Source organism: Chiloscyllium plagiosum, unplaced genomic scaffold (genome assembly GCF_037043375.1).
Source record: "Chiloscyllium plagiosum isolate Xiang-an unplaced genomic scaffold, Cpla_swu_hap1 HiC_scaffold_40, whole genome shotgun sequence".
Lineage (NCBI taxonomy): Eukaryota > Metazoa > Chordata > Chondrichthyes > Orectolobiformes > Hemiscylliidae > Chiloscyllium > Chiloscyllium plagiosum.
Window position 1 is genome coordinate 20,373,876 of NW_028270178.1, and position 17,771 is coordinate 20,391,646.

The 17,771-nt window shown below is 47.4% G+C and overlaps 1 protein-coding gene across 4 annotated transcripts in view; it reads left to right on the forward strand.

The window, feature by feature from the left end:
• The window catches only part of LOC122548298 (up-regulator of cell proliferation-like), a 62,291-nt gene that overhangs the window by 20,909 nt on the left and 23,611 nt on the right, over positions 1 to 17,771 (forward strand). For 2 of the 4 annotated variants that reach the window (XM_087981739.1, XM_087981737.1), the window contains exon 2: positions 1,088 to 7,170. In XM_087981739.1, coding sequence (XP_087837865.1) covers positions 1,107 to 6,014 — 4,908 coding nt within the window. In that variant the 5' untranslated portion in view covers positions 1,088 to 1,106 and the 3' untranslated portion in view covers positions 6,015 to 7,170. Of the gene's footprint in view, positions 1 to 1,087; positions 7,171 to 7,468; positions 9,038 to 17,771 lie in introns of those variants that run through there. The other 2 variants (XM_087981738.1, XR_015753997.1) reach the window with 2 other exon arrangements.

The window sequence follows — 17,771 nt, forward strand, 5'->3', positions numbered from 1 at the left end:
CTCCTCTACTCAAACCCTTTTGCATTCATGGCCAATTTGCTGTCAGAGGTCTTGCTACACCCACATGCGTGTCTGAGATGCATTAAATTCCTCTGACAGATTTCCCCAAACAGTGTCATGGACCACAATGTGCCCAAACTTCCCGTCTCTCTCTCGGAGAACCCACTTAACACATCTCAAAACATTCCTGGTTCATGGTTGCATTTTATCCCTGATCTCAGACAATGCATTAACACCCGATTTCGAAATTCTTTTTGGGAGCTAAGCATCACAAGCTCTTTTGCAGTTCTGAAGATGATTTAAACGCACAGCAGAACGTTAACTCTTCCTCTTCTTTCATTCGTTGAATTGGAATTTTAAAAATCCCACATTTTAGGGGTGTTGGTGTCGCTGGCTAGGCTACCCATCACTAATTGCTCAGATGGCAGTTAAGAGTCAACTACATTGCTGTAGATCTGGAGTCACATGGACATAACCAGGTAAAGATGGCAGTTTCCTTCCCTAAAGGACATTAGTGAATCAGGTAGGCTTTATTTTCTGACAATTGATTTGTGGTCATCTTTAGAATCTTAATTGTAGATTTTCATTGAATTCAAATCCCACCATCTGCCATGGCAGGACTGAAACCTGGGTCCACAGAATATTACCTGGGTCACTGGATTAACAGCTCAGTGATAATATAACGATGCCACCACCTCCACAGCTGCTATGAGCATTTCTGGCATTGTCTGTTTATTTAAGTTGTCCAGCATTATTTTGCCTCTACCTCAAACTCAAAAGTCAAAACCATTTGTCAATTGAGAAAACTTCAAATTGTATCTTTACGAAACAATATTGAATATTACAGTAACCTAGTAGATTTCCCAGAAGTATTTTGCAGGAATTGTGGAAATCTAGATTGCACAAGCTGATCATTCCACCATTACATTTCAAAAGTGATAGGATTTAATGATGTACCAGATTCTAAATGTATAGATAACCATATATAACAGGAAAAGTTTGCCACTGTTGAACTGTGAAGATTTCAGTAGGTCTGAAGGTTGGAACTGTGCAATAAAAATGTCGTTTTGCTTTCTTACTGTTTTAGAAAATTGAAGAATCCATCCATGAGGGGAATGGACAATTTGGGTATTGATAAATATGAGGACTGTACTGAGGAGAATCGAGGTGGGGAACCAAGTACCGACTGTTGGGATGCATTTCAGCAGCTTCTGAAAACTCTTGGGCTGTGGGAATTTTATCCCAACAAGCTGTCCCTGAATAAAGTAAAGGAGATGAATATTGAGACTGTGGAGGACAAGAAATCCACCAGCACAACAGATATCCCTTGGCATTTCCTCAGGCTGCTAATGGAGACAAATTCTAATGCCAGAAAACAGGACACATCTGAAGATGAAACATCGGAAGATGATTTTAATTATTACTCTCAAAGTCCGAATGCTACTGCAATGTCTTTCCATCCACTGGACATTATTTCTGCGATCTTTGTGTGTGCAGACACTATTCTGCAGCAGGAAGTGATTGTCCGAATGTCCTTGTGCCAGTTTGCATTTCCAATCGTCATGCCGAGTCCGGAAGGGAGACCAACTTTTCTTATGCATCCCATGCGTTCCTTCGTGAGGAGTTACCGACCTCAGTCAATGAGAGACAGGGCGGGATACATTGAGGAATGTATGGCCACATCTAGTCTTCCAACGTTCGCTTTTGTTCGATTTGGCAACTGCTCATCATCAAAATCTAAACTGTTAAATCAAGTTTTCAGCAACTCACAACCCAGTCTGAATTATTTTGTCCATTATGATATGCGATGTGGCGATATAAGCAGGAAGGTTTCAGACGGAATGATAGAAATGATCTGGTATTTGCCATCTGGCAGTAAGGACATTGACATCATTCCAGAGGCTGTGGCAGTCATGAATCTCCGAGGGGATGCCCAAAACTTTCCGGAACATGTCCAGTTCCTGAGTAAAGTTGCCACCACTCTGTTTGTTTTCATTGAGCATTTGAACGAACAAGCCGAAACATTTCTGTTTTCCAATCCTCAGATTCAACAGAAACTGTTTTTAATTTTTAATTCCAAGGTGGCACAAATATATTTCCACTTAGAAAGGTTGATTGAAACTAAATTAATAGCAAAAGATCATATTTTAACAAAACACCGAAAAAACGAAGAAGACTTTCTACGAACTGTTCGATCCAAATTAATAGAGATTCTGAGAAAGGGGGCAGAAGTGAAAGAGGAGGCACTGAGTTTGCAAGCAATGTTCCCAGCAGCGAGGGCCAGTAAGTTTCTGATCGATGAAGACAACAACGTGATTTCAGAGGCTTGGGGAAAATCCGAAGAAATTCTTCGAGTAATTGTGAGCGAAGGCATTAAAATGATCCGAGAGAGAGAGTTGTATTTCCAAGGAGATACTTGGGAAAAGATTTCAGGCATCGATAAGGAAATGTGTCAGTTAAAGTGTCTCAGTGATGCTAAAGTTTCAGATTATGTCAGTCGGCTGCAGAGAGAGAGAGAAGATCTTTGTCGGGCACTTGCATGTCGTGGGATGTCGAATCTGATGAGGCAAATAATCCTTGGGCTCCAGACAATGGGAAACCAAAGGAAACTTTTCCTAAATTGCCTAAGAAATGCATTGGAGTCAAACTCAGTCACAGTGTCTCATAGTAACATAATGTTAAACCTGGAGACTGAGGAGCAAGTGGAGAGTCAAAGTATTCAGGAACAATTGACTGAACACAATAAGAACCTGCTGGACAAATCCCAGAGCTTGGGATTGGAACATTTCCTCCGGGAAATGGGACTCATCTATGAGGTGTTTCATATCCAGCCAAGTGTTCCTTCAGATATCCAACAGTTTCCATCACTGGCAGCTGATATGATGTTGGAGGGTTTCCCAATTGAGCTCATGGATGGAGATGTTTCCAATATCCCCGTGAAATGGGTCACTAGCGTGTTAATGGAAGTTGACAAGAAAGTTAAGCCTTGCCGCATTTTTGTCCTCTCAGTGTTGGGATTACAAAGCACAGGCAAGTCCACTCTGTTGAATGTAATGTTTGGCTGTCAGTTTGCAGTGGGCTGTGGGAGATGCACCTCTGGGGTCTACATGCAGCTCATTAGAACAACAGGAACAATGAAGGAGAAAGCCTGCGACTTCATCCTGATCCTGGACACTGAGGGCTTGCGGGCTCAGGAACGGTCCAGCCTGGATGGCCAAAATGAGCATGACAATGAACTGGCCACTCTGGTGGCTGGCTTAAGCGATTTGATCATCATAACCATGTCCACAGAGACTGCCTCAGAAATGAAGGACATCCTGCAAATTGTTGTCCATGCCTTAATTCGTATGAAAGTGGTCGGGAAAAGACCCAATTGTCAATTTGTCCACCAAAAGGTTGGAGATGTGTCTGCACATCAGAAGAATATGGGGAGTCACAAATCATTGCACCAGGAGCTGGACGCACTGACCAAGATTGTAGCTAAAACTGAGAGGCAAGATCACAAATTCTCAAAGTTCTCTGATATTTTGGATTATGACTCCAAGAAAAACAATTGGTACATCCCAGGGCTGTGGTGTGGGAATCCCCCCATGGCGCTAGTTAATATGGGATACAGTCAGAAGGTGACAGAACTCAAACACAAGATTTTGCAGCATTTTCTCAACAGGAGACCTTCCACCATCCCAGAGTTCATTTGCTGGATGGAAAGTACATGGAACGCAGTGAAACATGAGAACTTCATCTTCAGTTTCAGGAACAGCTTGGTGGCAGATGCCTACAATCGACTGTCAGAGAAGTACTCGGATTTGGAGTGGAAGCTGAGGAGTGAGGTCCATTCCTGGCTTCAGAAAGCAATCAATCGAATTGCCAACTGTGAAGGGGACCTTCAGGAACTCAGAGGAACTTTGGATATTGACGTTCCAAGGATGATCAGTGAAGAGAAAAGTCAAATACTGAATGAGATGGAGAAGTATTTTAAGGAGGACACCAACCAGGCACATCTGATTGAGAATTTTAAAGCTGAGACAGCAGCGAGTTTTGACTCACTGAGTCGGGAGCTTGAAACACGCACAAAGATGAGATGTGAGGAAGCATTGAACAGGCGGAGAGACCTTAACGAATTAAATCGCATTTTAAGTAGTTTCAGTGAGAGAATCCAAGAGAAGATTGATCTGCTCTTGGATAATTTGAAACTTAAATCAACAGATCAAGGTGACAGTGAACTGAGTGAAACCTTTGAAACAATATGGAGAGAAGTCATGGCATCAGTACATTTCCAGCCCATAGCAGTCAACATCGAGGGAGACATGGAAAAGAGCTTGAGGGAAAATACAAGGAAGCAAGGAAGAATACTCACAATAAAGCTCACATCTGGGAAGAGTCTTGTTGAGTTAAGCAACGTGGAATGGAAGATCACTGAGCAACATCTGGAAACAAACAAAACATCTTTCCTTGATATGTTTAAAGGAAAGATACGCGCAGCTTATACTCTGATACGTTCCTACCATCAAAATAAAGAAAACTTGGAAGACGAGAATGTGGCACAATGGGTGGAATCTGCACGTTTACTGGAGGCGAAGAAGAAAACTCTCCAATTGATATCACAATGTGACGATTATGTCGAAGAGATTGTTAAGAGAGGTGAGAGTTACAACCTGTTTCTTTGTAATGAACTTCTGAGAGAAGTGGACAGAAATCTACAGACACTTGATGCGGAGACACTCAAAGTCAATGAGCTATTAAGTACAGATGTGAAAATCCATGTGTGTGGCAAAGCCATTCAGAGATTTCAGGAGATGCATGATCGATTCTGTGACAAACATAATCCCCTGAAGAGACTAGCGAATGAGAGACATTATTACTTTACAATGTTTAAAAGCATATTCTCTGAAAAGGACCAGAGTGAGACGTGTGCGAGATTATTCTGTGATTCCTGCTTGAAGCCCGCTCTGTTGGAAGCTCTCAAACAGCAACTGGGCTCAACAATTGTGGATCACCTTAAAAAAGAGCAAAAGATAGAACTGAAGTCACGCAGAAACCTTCAAGTGGGGATCATGTTGTATCTAAAAAAGCTCAACAGCTTTGACAAGTACTGTCAGTACTTTGAACAGAGCGGAAAGTTTGAACAAGCTTGGGTAAAAGAGCAAGTGCTGAACCATTGTAAAGGGCTGAACAACAACAAATCCATGTTTTATTGCATAGCTCAGGAGGTGCTGCAGCAGAAAATCGACAAAATAAAGACAACCGTTGACTGTATAAAAAGCTCGGCTGATAACATTCAATCATTTTTGAATGAATTCAAACAAAGACTTGAAGAACACCTTGTGTTACCAAAAGAAAAGCTTGAAAACACAAGAGCTTTCAAAAAGGCTCCAAGTTTTGTGATTAAACTGATTCAATTCATTAATGCGCTGAAAACACGCCTCCTCCAAGACATTGAGAAATGGGATGTTGAGCAGACGCTGGTGAACCTTCCCAATGACCCTTCCAAAGAGCTCTACAAATTGTTGGCTGGTTGTGGAAATCGCTGCCCACTTTGCCGGGTGCCCTGTGATCTCACCAATAATACACATGGGAAGCACTCAGCAACATATCACTGGCCTCAGGGGATTGGGGGCTGTCACTGGAGACGGAGCAAAGAGCTGGTCACTGACAGCTGCACAGCAACAGCCACCGCAATTTATTTGTACCAGAAAGATGAAGAACGTTGGTGGCAAAGATTTTTCCGGAATATAGATGAGCTACTTTTTAATGCGTGTTATATCGAAATGCAATGTGAGGAATACAGTTCCTGGAACATTCCTTTAAATCCGGAGGCTGGGGTGCCATCTTATTGGAAATGGGTCCTGTACACCTATAACAAGGAGTTTGCAGAGAAATACAAGGTGAATCCTGCAAGAAACATTTCCAACTGGAATATTCCATGGGAGAAGATCGTGTCAGAACTGGAAGCTGTGTATGGTGTGAAGGTTGGGGAGACTGGAATAATCCAAACCTCATATTATCAAGGATAACAAAATCTGAAGTTGTGAGTATGTTGTACATTGGGATCCTGCGGAAGGCCGGATGTAATTATGTGTACTGCAATTGGATGGGAAGCTTAGTCATTCACTGGGGTGGTTCATGCCGTCCTCGAATACTGACAAAAGTCTCTCAAACTGAAATTATGTCGATGTAAATCATTGTCTCTGATAAACAGCTGCAATTGAAACACAGTTCACCTTGGACGATATCTGCATGTGTGCTGGTGATTACTGTGTGATCTGGACGAGGTGATGTACATCTCCTTCATTGATAGTGAGGGAGAGTGGCTGGTTAAGTTATATGTGCACAGCAGTAATCCTGGACCATCCCAGTCTCCTGGATCTGGACAACTAGAGGGAGACATCCAGCACCAAAGGAAATCTCCTCCTGACTGTCCCATCGCCAGGAGGAAGCTCCTCTTTATCAGCTACAGCCTCTGCCTGTCTTTTCCCTGCACATCACCCCTCCCGGAACCCCTCATCCACAGAATCGTGATGTCAGGGATTTCCTGCAGCTTGTCAAAGAGAGCTCACATCTCCAATCACATATAAACAGGAGTAGGCGATTCGGCCCATTAATGTGATATCTCTCTGGTTCAGGACCGCTCGGCTATGGATGACATCTCACCTGCATCTACCCTGCGAAACCCTTAACTATATTCAGTAAAATTACCTCTTGAGAACACAGGTCCAGTTTGACCAACTGCTCTCCAAACGACAGTGCCTCTATCTGAGTGACAAGTCTGGGGTGAAACACTCTTGTACTCCCTTTATGGGAATCATATCCTTCCTGAGATATGGAGACCAAAACTGCACACACTACTCCTGGTGCAGACTGACTGAGATTGCACACAACCTGGACCAAAACTTGACACTTCTCTACTCCAATTCACTTGCATAAAAGGTTAATATTCAATTAGCCTTCTTAAAGGTTATAGCATCTGAAGGTTAGGTTTTAGAGTCTTATCAACATGGTCCTTTTGTACATCTGCACTTTGCAGTGTCTTACCATTGAAAAACAATTCTGTATTTCTTCAACCCAATACAGATAAACTCATAATTTTCTATCGCCTATACCCTGATCTCAGTCAGTCTGCACCAGGAGTAGTGTGTGCAGTTTTGGTCTCCATATCTCAGGATGGATATGATTCCCATAAAGAGAGTACAAGGTTGTTTCACCCCAGACTTGTCCCTCAGATAGAGGCACTGTCTTTTGGAGAGTGGTTCGTCAAACTAGGCCTGTGTTCTCAAGAGATAATTTTACTGAATGTATTTAAAGGGTTTCGCAGGGTAGATGCAGGTGAGATGTTGTCCATAGTCTAGAACCAGAGAGATATCACTTAGATTCAATGGGGTGAATGGCCTACACCTATCCCAATCCCCCAGAAACCATTTTACATCTTTCTCACGATGCACATTCTCACTTCATTTTGTATAATCCACAGGTTTGTAAATATGACATTTGGTCTCCACCACTGCCTCATTGACACCTATTCTGAACAGCTGGGGCCCAAGTATTGGTCCTAACTAGTACCAGCCTGCTGATGTGAGAATGACCTATACATTCCAACTCTCTGTTCTTGGGATGTTAGCCATAGCATTCCAAACAGAACTCTATCAACAAACATATCGACTTAGATCCATCCACCACCTTCTGAAGAAAATAATGGGAAACGACATCCCTCACACAGGAAAGGATTTCACCACAGGAAATGACATCACCAACTCAAGGAAACCTAAACACCTAAATAGAAATCAGGTCACTAACACCAGTGCTTCACCGGAGGCTCAATGATGATGTTACCTGGTATGGTGACGAAACGTCTGAAAACGAACCTTCCAGCTCAGCAAGCAAACTTCCAGATTCCAGCATTGTCTCTATTACTGATGTTTGGTTAGCAGGTTAGTGGTTCCCTTTTATTTATCTCCCTCCCTTCTTAAATAATGGGGTGGCATTCCAATCTTCAGGAATTGTTCCAGAATCTGTAGAATTTGGGAAGGTAGTCACCAATGCATAGATTCTCTCTATAGCCATCTCCTTCAATCTTTTGTGATGTGGACCATCGGGTTTTGGGGATTGATCAACTTCCAATCCCACTAATTTCTCCAGTACAATCCGACTCATGGTCATTTTCTTCAACCCCTCATTCATCTGAGCAACTTTGTTCTGGGAGAGAGGTTACATCTTCCTCAGTGAAGAAAGCCACAAAGTAATCATTTACTTTATCTGCATTTCCTTTTTTCCCTGTGATAAATTCTCCTGTTTGTAATGGGCCTACAATTGTTCGCGCCGCATATTTAGTTTTAATAAGGTTTTGCAGTACATTTTCATGTTTTTGGCGAGACTGCATTCATATTCTATCCTCCCTATCCTTAACAGTTTTGATTAGATTTGATTCCCGACAGTGTGTAAACAGGCCATTCGGCCCAACAAGTCCACACCAACCCTCCGAAGAGTAACCCACCCTGGCCCATTCCCCTACCTTATATTTACCCCGACTAATGCAGCTAACACTATGGGCAATTCAGCATGGCCAATTCACCTGACCTGTACATCTTTGGACTGTGGGAGGAAACCGGAGCACCCGGAGGAAACCCACGCAGACACGGGGAGAACGTGCAAACTCCACACAGTCAGTCGCCAAATGCTGGAATCGGACCAGGGTCTCTGGTGCTGTGAGGCAGCAGTGCTAACCACTGAGTCACCGTGCCACCATTTTGGTGCAGCCCATCAGCCCAGTATAGAAGCCCCAGTCCCAGAACTGGTTCCAGTGCCTTGGAAATCTGGAGCCTTCCTCCAGCCGCATATTAAAACAATTCATTCCCATTTCATACTCATTGGCATGTGGCAGGGAGTCATTCTGGCTCTGAACATTTCCTTTTTTCCTATTTCCTTCCTGAATCCTTAAAACTGTGTCCTCCTTCCCCGGGTCATTGGTCACAGTGTGGACAATAACTCTGACACCTCCCTCTCCCCTTCCATTACATCCTTGATCCTGGCACCGGGGGGAGCGGGGGGGGGGGGGCAACATGCCATCTTGGAGTCATGTTTCATGCCAGTAAACCCCTGTCTGATTGCCAATAATTGCTCTTCCATGAGACCGTCGGAAATCGGAACAGGGAAAGGCCATTCAGCCCCTCAAGCCTGCTCCACCATTCAATCTGATCATGGATGATTCAACAATCCTCACCCTTGGGTGGCACAGTGGCTCCAGTGGTTAGCACTGCTGCCTCACAGAGCCAGGGATATGGGTATGATTCCAGTCTCAGGCGACTGTCTAGGTGGAGTTTGCACATTCTCCCCGTGTCTGAGTGGGTTACCTCCCACAATTCCCCCAAAGAAAGTGTGGTTCAGGTGAATTGGCCCTGCTCAATTGCCTGTAGTGTTAGGTGCATGAGTCAGGGGTATATATAAGGTAGGGGAATGGGTCTGAGTGGGTTACTTTTCAAAGGGTCAGTGTGGACTTGTTGGGCCGAAGGGCCTGTTTCCATACTGTAAGGAATCTAATCTTCTCTGGAAGCCTAACGTTCTCACCAGTCAGCTCACTTGTGACAACAGCCTGCTGTTGGTCGCAGTAGACTCAAACCTCTCACTCCACAGCATGTGTCATCTCCCAGTCACTTCTCACTCTGGAGAACTTATTTCCTTTTATAAACCTTAATTAAAGTCCCCCTTATCTCCTGTGGCCCCAGTTCCTACATTGACTCAAATTGGCACTGACTCACTCTGTCACAACCTCATTCTGACCAAGTTTCCCTTACTCTGACCGTGTATTCTGCGTCTGCGAGTGCTTGGAGGTCATTTTGTCGTGATGGATAGTTACTCCATTTGTTCAATGGGAACTGCTTGGAATTAGATGACACCTTTGGGCAAGCTCTTTTAAAGTGTGAACATTCAAAATTTCAAAGATAAGCAGAAGCCTGGGAGAAACTCTCCAGGGAATTCCAATAGGGTCAACAGTGTTTTGTGGGACAATGATTTTTTTCAAAGTCAACAGCAGCTACTTATGTTTGATCAGTAAGAAGCCATGGAACTATTTTCGAGAAAAATCACAACTACAGTTGGACAAAACTGAATCCAGGGGATCTGCAACTGTTATAACTTCCGAACTATTGAAGAATGACAAAATCTCTGACTGAAAACCTGCTGTACAGTTTTGGCAAAGATAAAGCCATCTAGTCTCCTTCCGGGATTAGGGAGAGAGAGAGAGAGAACGGATGGTGGTTTAGCCTGAGCGTCACCGTGCTTCAGGAGAGAGGAAAGGTTGAGAAAATGAGCCCACATTATTCTCATTGCAAACACACCATCCAGCCAACTGAGCTAACCCACCTCTCTAGGTTTGAGACACCTTTTGCAAGAAAACATCAACTATTCAACTGCAGAAGCCATCACAATGAATATGACGATGAGAGTTCACTTCTTTATTTCAGCCCGAAGGATCCCATGCAGCGGACCCCCGGGGTATACACGAAGCACTGGGCCTATCATATTATCCCATGCAGCGGACCCCAGGAGTATACACGAGGCACTGGGACCATCATATTATCCCAAGCAGCGGATCCCAGGAGTATACACGATGCACTGGGACTTCATATTATCCTCAAAGCGACCTTATCCATGTTTGTTTCAATTGTAATGTCTGTACCTTTTCTTTAGTGAATAATTAGCTCTTTGCCCTAATGGAACCTTATACAATAGCTTGCAATAAACTAATCTTTACCTGGTCTGAATGAAGACTTCACTGCTGGTCCAGTGTGAACCAGAATTGCCTGGATGAGTTAAACGCAGCAAGAATATCTAACTGTGCAGTTACCAACTGCAGACAGAATCGTGACTGGGTCTTCCACACACTGAGACTGCACAACCCCAACTATTCCTGACCTTATTCCCACATCCTGATCAGCTACCATTCCAACAATTCCTGAACTCATTCCCATAGTCAAAACCTTTCTATTTCCAACAAATCCTGGACTCAGACACATATATCCTCGCTTAGAAACACACCCCTTGTGTAGACACACACTTGCATAAACACAAATACACACACACACACTTGTGTAGACACACATACACTTCTATGGATACACACACACACTTCTATGGACACACACACCCCCTTGCATAGACACACACACACCCTGGCATAGACACACACACCCCCTTGCATAGACACACACACACCCTGGCATAGACACACACACACCCTTGCATAGACACACACACAGACTTCTATAGACAGACACACACACTTCTGTAGACACACACACTTCTATAGACAGACACACACACTTCTATAGACACACACATGCACACACTCTTGTGTAGACACACATACACTTCTATAGGCACACAGTAAACACACACAAACCCTCGCATAGACACACACACACACACAAACCCTCGCATAGACACACACACACACAAACCCTTGCACAGACACACACACACACAAACCCTTGTATAGACACACACGCACACAAACCCTTGCACAGACACACACACACACACAAACCCTTGTATAGACACACACACACACAAACCCTTGCATAGACACACACACATGCACCATCTTGTGTAGACACACACACACAAACCCTCGCATAGACACACACACATACACCATCTTGTGCAGACACACACACAAACCCTCGCATAGACACACACACATACACCATCTTGTGCAGACACACACACAAACCCTTGCATAGACACACACACATACACCATCTTGTGTAGACACACACACAAACCCTCGCATAGACACACACACATACACCATCTTGTGTAGACACACACACAAACCCTCGCATAGACACACACACATACACCATCTTGTGTAGACACACACACAAACCCTCGCATAGACACACACACATACACCATCTTGTGCAGATACACACACAAACCCTCGCATAGACACACACACATACACCATCTTGTGTAGACACACACACAAACCCTCGCATAGACACACACACACACACACAAACCCTTGTATAGACACACACGCACACAAACCCTCGCATAGACACACACGCACACACCATCTTGTGTAGACACACACACACACAAACCCTCACATAGACACACACGCACACACCATCTTGTGTAGACACACACACAAACCCTTGCATAGACACACACACATACACCATCTTGTGTAGACACACACACACAAACCCTCACATAGACACACACGCACACACCATCTTGTGTAGACACACACACACACAAACCCTCACATAGACACACACGCACACACCATCTTGTGTAGACACACACACAAACCCTTGCATAGACACACACACACCCTTCTGCAGAAACACGGACATACACTCAAATAAATTGACACTCTCAATTTTTCGTGATTCTCTGCTTGATTCTTTTTTCTTTAATCATCCATGTGGACAGTCGTCCTAATCCTATGGGCCATGTCCTGCTCCCAAACACAGCGTCTGACTCCAATCCGGAGTGTGAGACAGGAGTCTCGCAGGGTCAGAGGGCGGTGAGTCTTGAGCCTGACCCACGTGTGTCAATGTCCTGTGTTCATCTGACACCCAGGGATTCTTTAATGAAACTTTAATATCAGGAAATCCCAATATTCGTTTTGTGATTCCATGTCACTCATTAATTTTGTGTCTGTGTGTGTGTCTATGTGTGAGTCTATGTGTGAGTGTGTGTCTATGTGTGATTGTGTGTGTAAGAGTGTGTTTGTGATTATGAACAAGTGCATGGGTTAGTATGTATTTGTCTGGGTATGTGTGTGTATTTGTGTGTGTCTGTGTATATGTGTGTGTCTGTGTGTTTGTGTGCACGACGGTGATGTGAGTGTGTGTCTGGGTGTTTGTGTCTGTCTATTTACATGTGACTGTTTTTGCCTGTGTTCCTGTGTGCGAATGTGTGTGTCTGTTTTGCATGTGTCTGCGTGGTTGTGTGCATTTGTATATGAAGGTGCGTTTGTATATGAAGGTGTGTTTGTATATGAAGCTGCGTTTGTATATGAAGGTGTGTTTGTATATGAAGCTGCGTTTGTATATGAAGTGTGTTTGTATATGAAGGTGTGTGTATCCGTGTGGGTGTGTGAGAGAGACCAAGGACTCTATTATTTCATTCTTCTTGGATTTGTTAAGTTATTCAACATGATTATCCAGGAGGGAGAGGGGGCTGAGTTTGAGAACCACTTGGATGCAAATCACTAAAAGGCCAACATGATACACGATAACAGACAAGCAGAGTCACAGTGAGAGATTGAAGCTTTGAGACGGTGACCGGGACGTAGAGAGTGACAGGGTTGCAAAAGATGTTAATAAAACAAGACAATTACTCTCTACGCTCCATTCTCCAAGGGGTTGATGCAGAAACGCAATATTCGCTCAATGACCTCCAGAAGGACGATGAGGTTCAGGATCTCAGAGGACAGCTGTCCAAATGCACAGGAAGAAGTGAGGGGTCTATACTGAGGCTGTGCAGCAAGAAATAAGTGAGTGGTACCACGCAGTGATGGCAAGAAAGTGATGACCAGGATAAAGCTAGACAAAGATCGCAAGCAGATCCGAGAACACAAAACCAAGTCTCACCATGTTGGCAAAGTCAGGATTTGGAGATGCTGGTGTTGGACTGGGGTGTACAAAGTTAAAAATCACACAACACCAGGTTATAGTCCAACAGGTTTATTTGGAAGCACTAGCTTTCGGAGCGACGCTCCTTCATCAGTCACTGACCTCCGCCCCCACGCCTAACCGCGCCCCCACGCCAAACCCTGCCCCCTTGCCTAACCCCGCCCCCACCCCAAGACTGTCACCACGCCTAACCCCGCCCCCACACCTAACCCCACCCCCACGCCTAACCCTGCCCCCTTGCCTAACCCCGCCCCCACACCTAACCCCACCCCCACGCCTAACCCCGCCCCCACACCAAGCTCAGTCATCATGCATAACCCCACCCCCACGTCTAAATCTACCCCCACACCTAACCCCGCCCCGTCCACCTAACCACGCCCCCAGGCCTAACCCCGCCCCCACTCCCAGCTCCAGCCCCACCCCAGGTCCAAGCTCCCACCCTGCGGTGATGTCACCATCCCTCCAGACCTGGCCCCCTCAGCATAGGCCTCACCCTCACCCCCCTACGCTCCCGGACTAATGAGTTCAACACGCGGCGGGACATCGAACAATTCTCCCGCCCCCTTCGCCTCCGCGCCTACTTCCCCAACCAGGACTCCCGCGCCCTTCTCCCGCCTCCAACACCCCCCACCCACTTGGACACCCCGTCCACCTGGACACCCCACCCACCTGGACACCCCTCCAACACCCCCCACCCACCGGGACACCCCGTCCACCTGGACACCCCTCCAACACACCCCATCCACCTGGACACCCCATCCACCTGGACATCCCTCCAACACACCCCATCCACCTGGACACCCCACCCACCTGGACATCCCTCCAACACACCCCATCCACCTGGACACCCCACCCACCTGGACATCCCTCCAACACACCCCATCCACCTGGACCCCCCATCCACCTGGACACCCCTCCAACACACTCCATCCACCAGGTCACCCCATCCACCTGGACACCCCATCCACCTGAACACCCCATCCACCTGGACACCCCTCCAACACCCCACATCCACCAGGACACCCCATCCACCTGGACACCCGTCCAACACACCCCATCCACCTGGACACCCCATCCACCTGGACACCCCATCCACCTAGACATCCCTCCAAGACCCCACATACACCTGGACACCCCATCCACCTGGACATCCCTCCAACACACCCCATCCACCTGGACACCCCATCCACCTGGACATCCCTCCAACACACCCCATCCACCTGGACACCCCATCCACCTGGACATCCCTCTAACACACCCCATCCATCTGGACACCCCATCCACCTGGACACCCCATCCACCTGGACACCCCATCCACCTAGACATCCCTCCAAGACCCCACATACACGTGGACACCCCATCCACCTGGACATCCCTCCAACACACCCCATCCACCTGGACACCCCATCCACCTGGACATCCCTCCAACACACCCCATCCACCTGGACACCCCATCCACCTGGACATCCCTCTAACACACCCCATCCACCTGGACACCCCATCCACCTAGACATCCCTCCAAGACCCCACATACACCTGGACACCCCATCCACCTGGACATCCCTCCAACACACCCCATCCACCTGGACACCCCATCCACCTGGACATCCCTCCAACACACCCCATCCATCTGGACACCCCATCCACCTGGACACCCCATCCACCTGGACACCCCATCCACCTAGACATCCCTCCAAGACCCCACATACACCTGGACACCCCATCCACCTGGACACCCCTCCAACACACTCCATCCACCTGGACACCCCATCCACCTGGACATCCCTCCAACACACCCCATCCACCTGGACACCCCATCCACCTGGACATCCCTCTAACACACCCCATCCACCTGAACACACCGGGGTGGCCTCTTACCTGCCCTCGATATCTTCATAGCCAACTGCCGCCGTGACATTAACCGCCTCAACTTCTCCACCCCTCTCACCCACTCCAACCTCTCACCCTTGGAACATGCAGCCCTCCACTCCCTCCGTTCCAACCCCAACATCCCTATCAAACCGGCAGACAAGCGAGGCGCGGTGGTAGTTTGGCGTACCCACCTTTACACCGCTGAGGATAAACGCCAGCTCACAGACACCTCCTTCTACTCTCCCCTAGACCATGACCCCACCTCCCACCACTAAACCATCATCTCTCAGACCATCCATAACCTCATCACCTCAGGGGATCTCCCATCCATCGCCTCCAACCTCATAGTCCCACAACCCCGCACCGCCCGTTCCTACCTCCTGCCCAAAATCCACAAACCTGACTGCCCCGGCCGACCCATTGCCTCAGCCTGCTCCTCCCCACCGAACTCATCTCTGCATACCTCGACTCCCTTAGTCCAAGAACTCCCCACCTACGTTCAGGACACCACCCACACCATCCACCTCCTCCATGATTTTCGCTTCCCTGGCACCCAATGCCTTATATTCACCATGGACATCCAGTCCCAATATACTTCCATCCCCCATCACGAAGGACTCAAAGCCCTCCGCTTCTTCCTTTCCCGATGTACCAACCAGTACCTTTCCACTGACACCCTCCTTCGACTGACTGAACTGGTCCTCACTCTGAACAACTTCTCTTTCCAATCCTCCCACTTCCTCCAAACCAAAGGAGTAGCCATGGGCACCCGCATGGGCCCCAGCTATGCCTGCCTCTTCGTAGGATATGTGGAACAGTACATCTTCTGCAGCTACACTGGCACCACCCCCCCACCTTTTCCCCCGCTACATCGATGACTGTATCGGCGCTGCCTCGTGCTCCCACGAGGAGGTTGAACAGTTCATCCACTTTACTAACACCTTCCACCCCGACCTCATATTTACCTGGACCATCTCAGACTCCTCCCTCCCCTTCCTAGACCTCTCCATTTCTATCTCGGGCAACCGAATCAACACGGACATTTACTATAAACCGACCGACTCCCACAGCTACCTAGACTACACCTCCTCCCATCCTGCCCCATGTAAAAACGCTATTCCATATTCCCAATTCCTTCGTCTCTGCCGCATCTGCTCCCAGGAGGACCAGTTCCAATACCGTACAACCCAGATGGCCTCCTTCTTTAAAGACCGCAATTTCCCCCCAGACGTGATCGACAATGCCCTCCACCGCATCTCCTCCATTTCCTGCTCCTCTGCCCTTGAGTCCCGTCCCTCCAACCGCCACCAGGACAGAACCCCACTAGTCCTCACCTACCATCCCACCAACCTCCATATACATCGTATCATCCGTCGTCATTTCCGCCACCTCCAAACAGACCCCACCATCAAGGATATATTTCCTTCCCCTCCCCTATCAGCATTCCAAAAAGACCACTCCCTCCGTGACTCCCTCGTCAGGTCCACACCCCCCACCAACCCAACCTCCACTCCCGACACCTTCCCCTGCAACCGCAAGAAATGCAAAACTTGCGCCCACACCTCCCCCCTCACTTCCCTCCAAGGCCCCAAGGGATACTTCCATATCTGCCACAAATTCACCTGCACCTTCACACATCATTTACTGCATCCGCTGCACCCGATGTGGCCTCCTCTATATTGGGGAGACAGGCCACCTACTTGCGGAGCATTTCAGGGAGCACCTCTGGGACACCAGGACCAACCAACCCAACCACCCCGTGGCTCAACACTTCAACTCCCCCTCCCACTCCACCAAGGACATGCAGGTCCTTGGACTCCTCCCTCGCCAGACCATAGCAACACGACGGCTGGAGGAAGAGCACCTCATCTTCCGCCTCGGAACCCTCCAACCACAAGGGATGAACTCAGATTTCTCCAGCTTCCTCATTTCCCCTCCCCCCCACCTTATCTCAGTCCCAACCCTCGAACTCAGGACCACCTTCCTAACCTGCAATCTTCTTCCTGACCTCTCCGCCCACACCCCCACTCCGGCCTATCACCCTCACCTTAACCTCCTTCCACCTATCGCATTTCCAACGCCCCTCCCCCAAGTCCCTCCTCCCTACCTTTTATCTTAGCCTGCTTGACACACTTTCCTCATTCCTGAAGAAGGGCTCATGCCCGAAACGTTGATTCTCCTGCTCCTTGGATGCTGCCTGACCTGCTGCGCTTTTCCAGCAACACATTTACAGCTAGGAAGAGAGATGAGACAGGC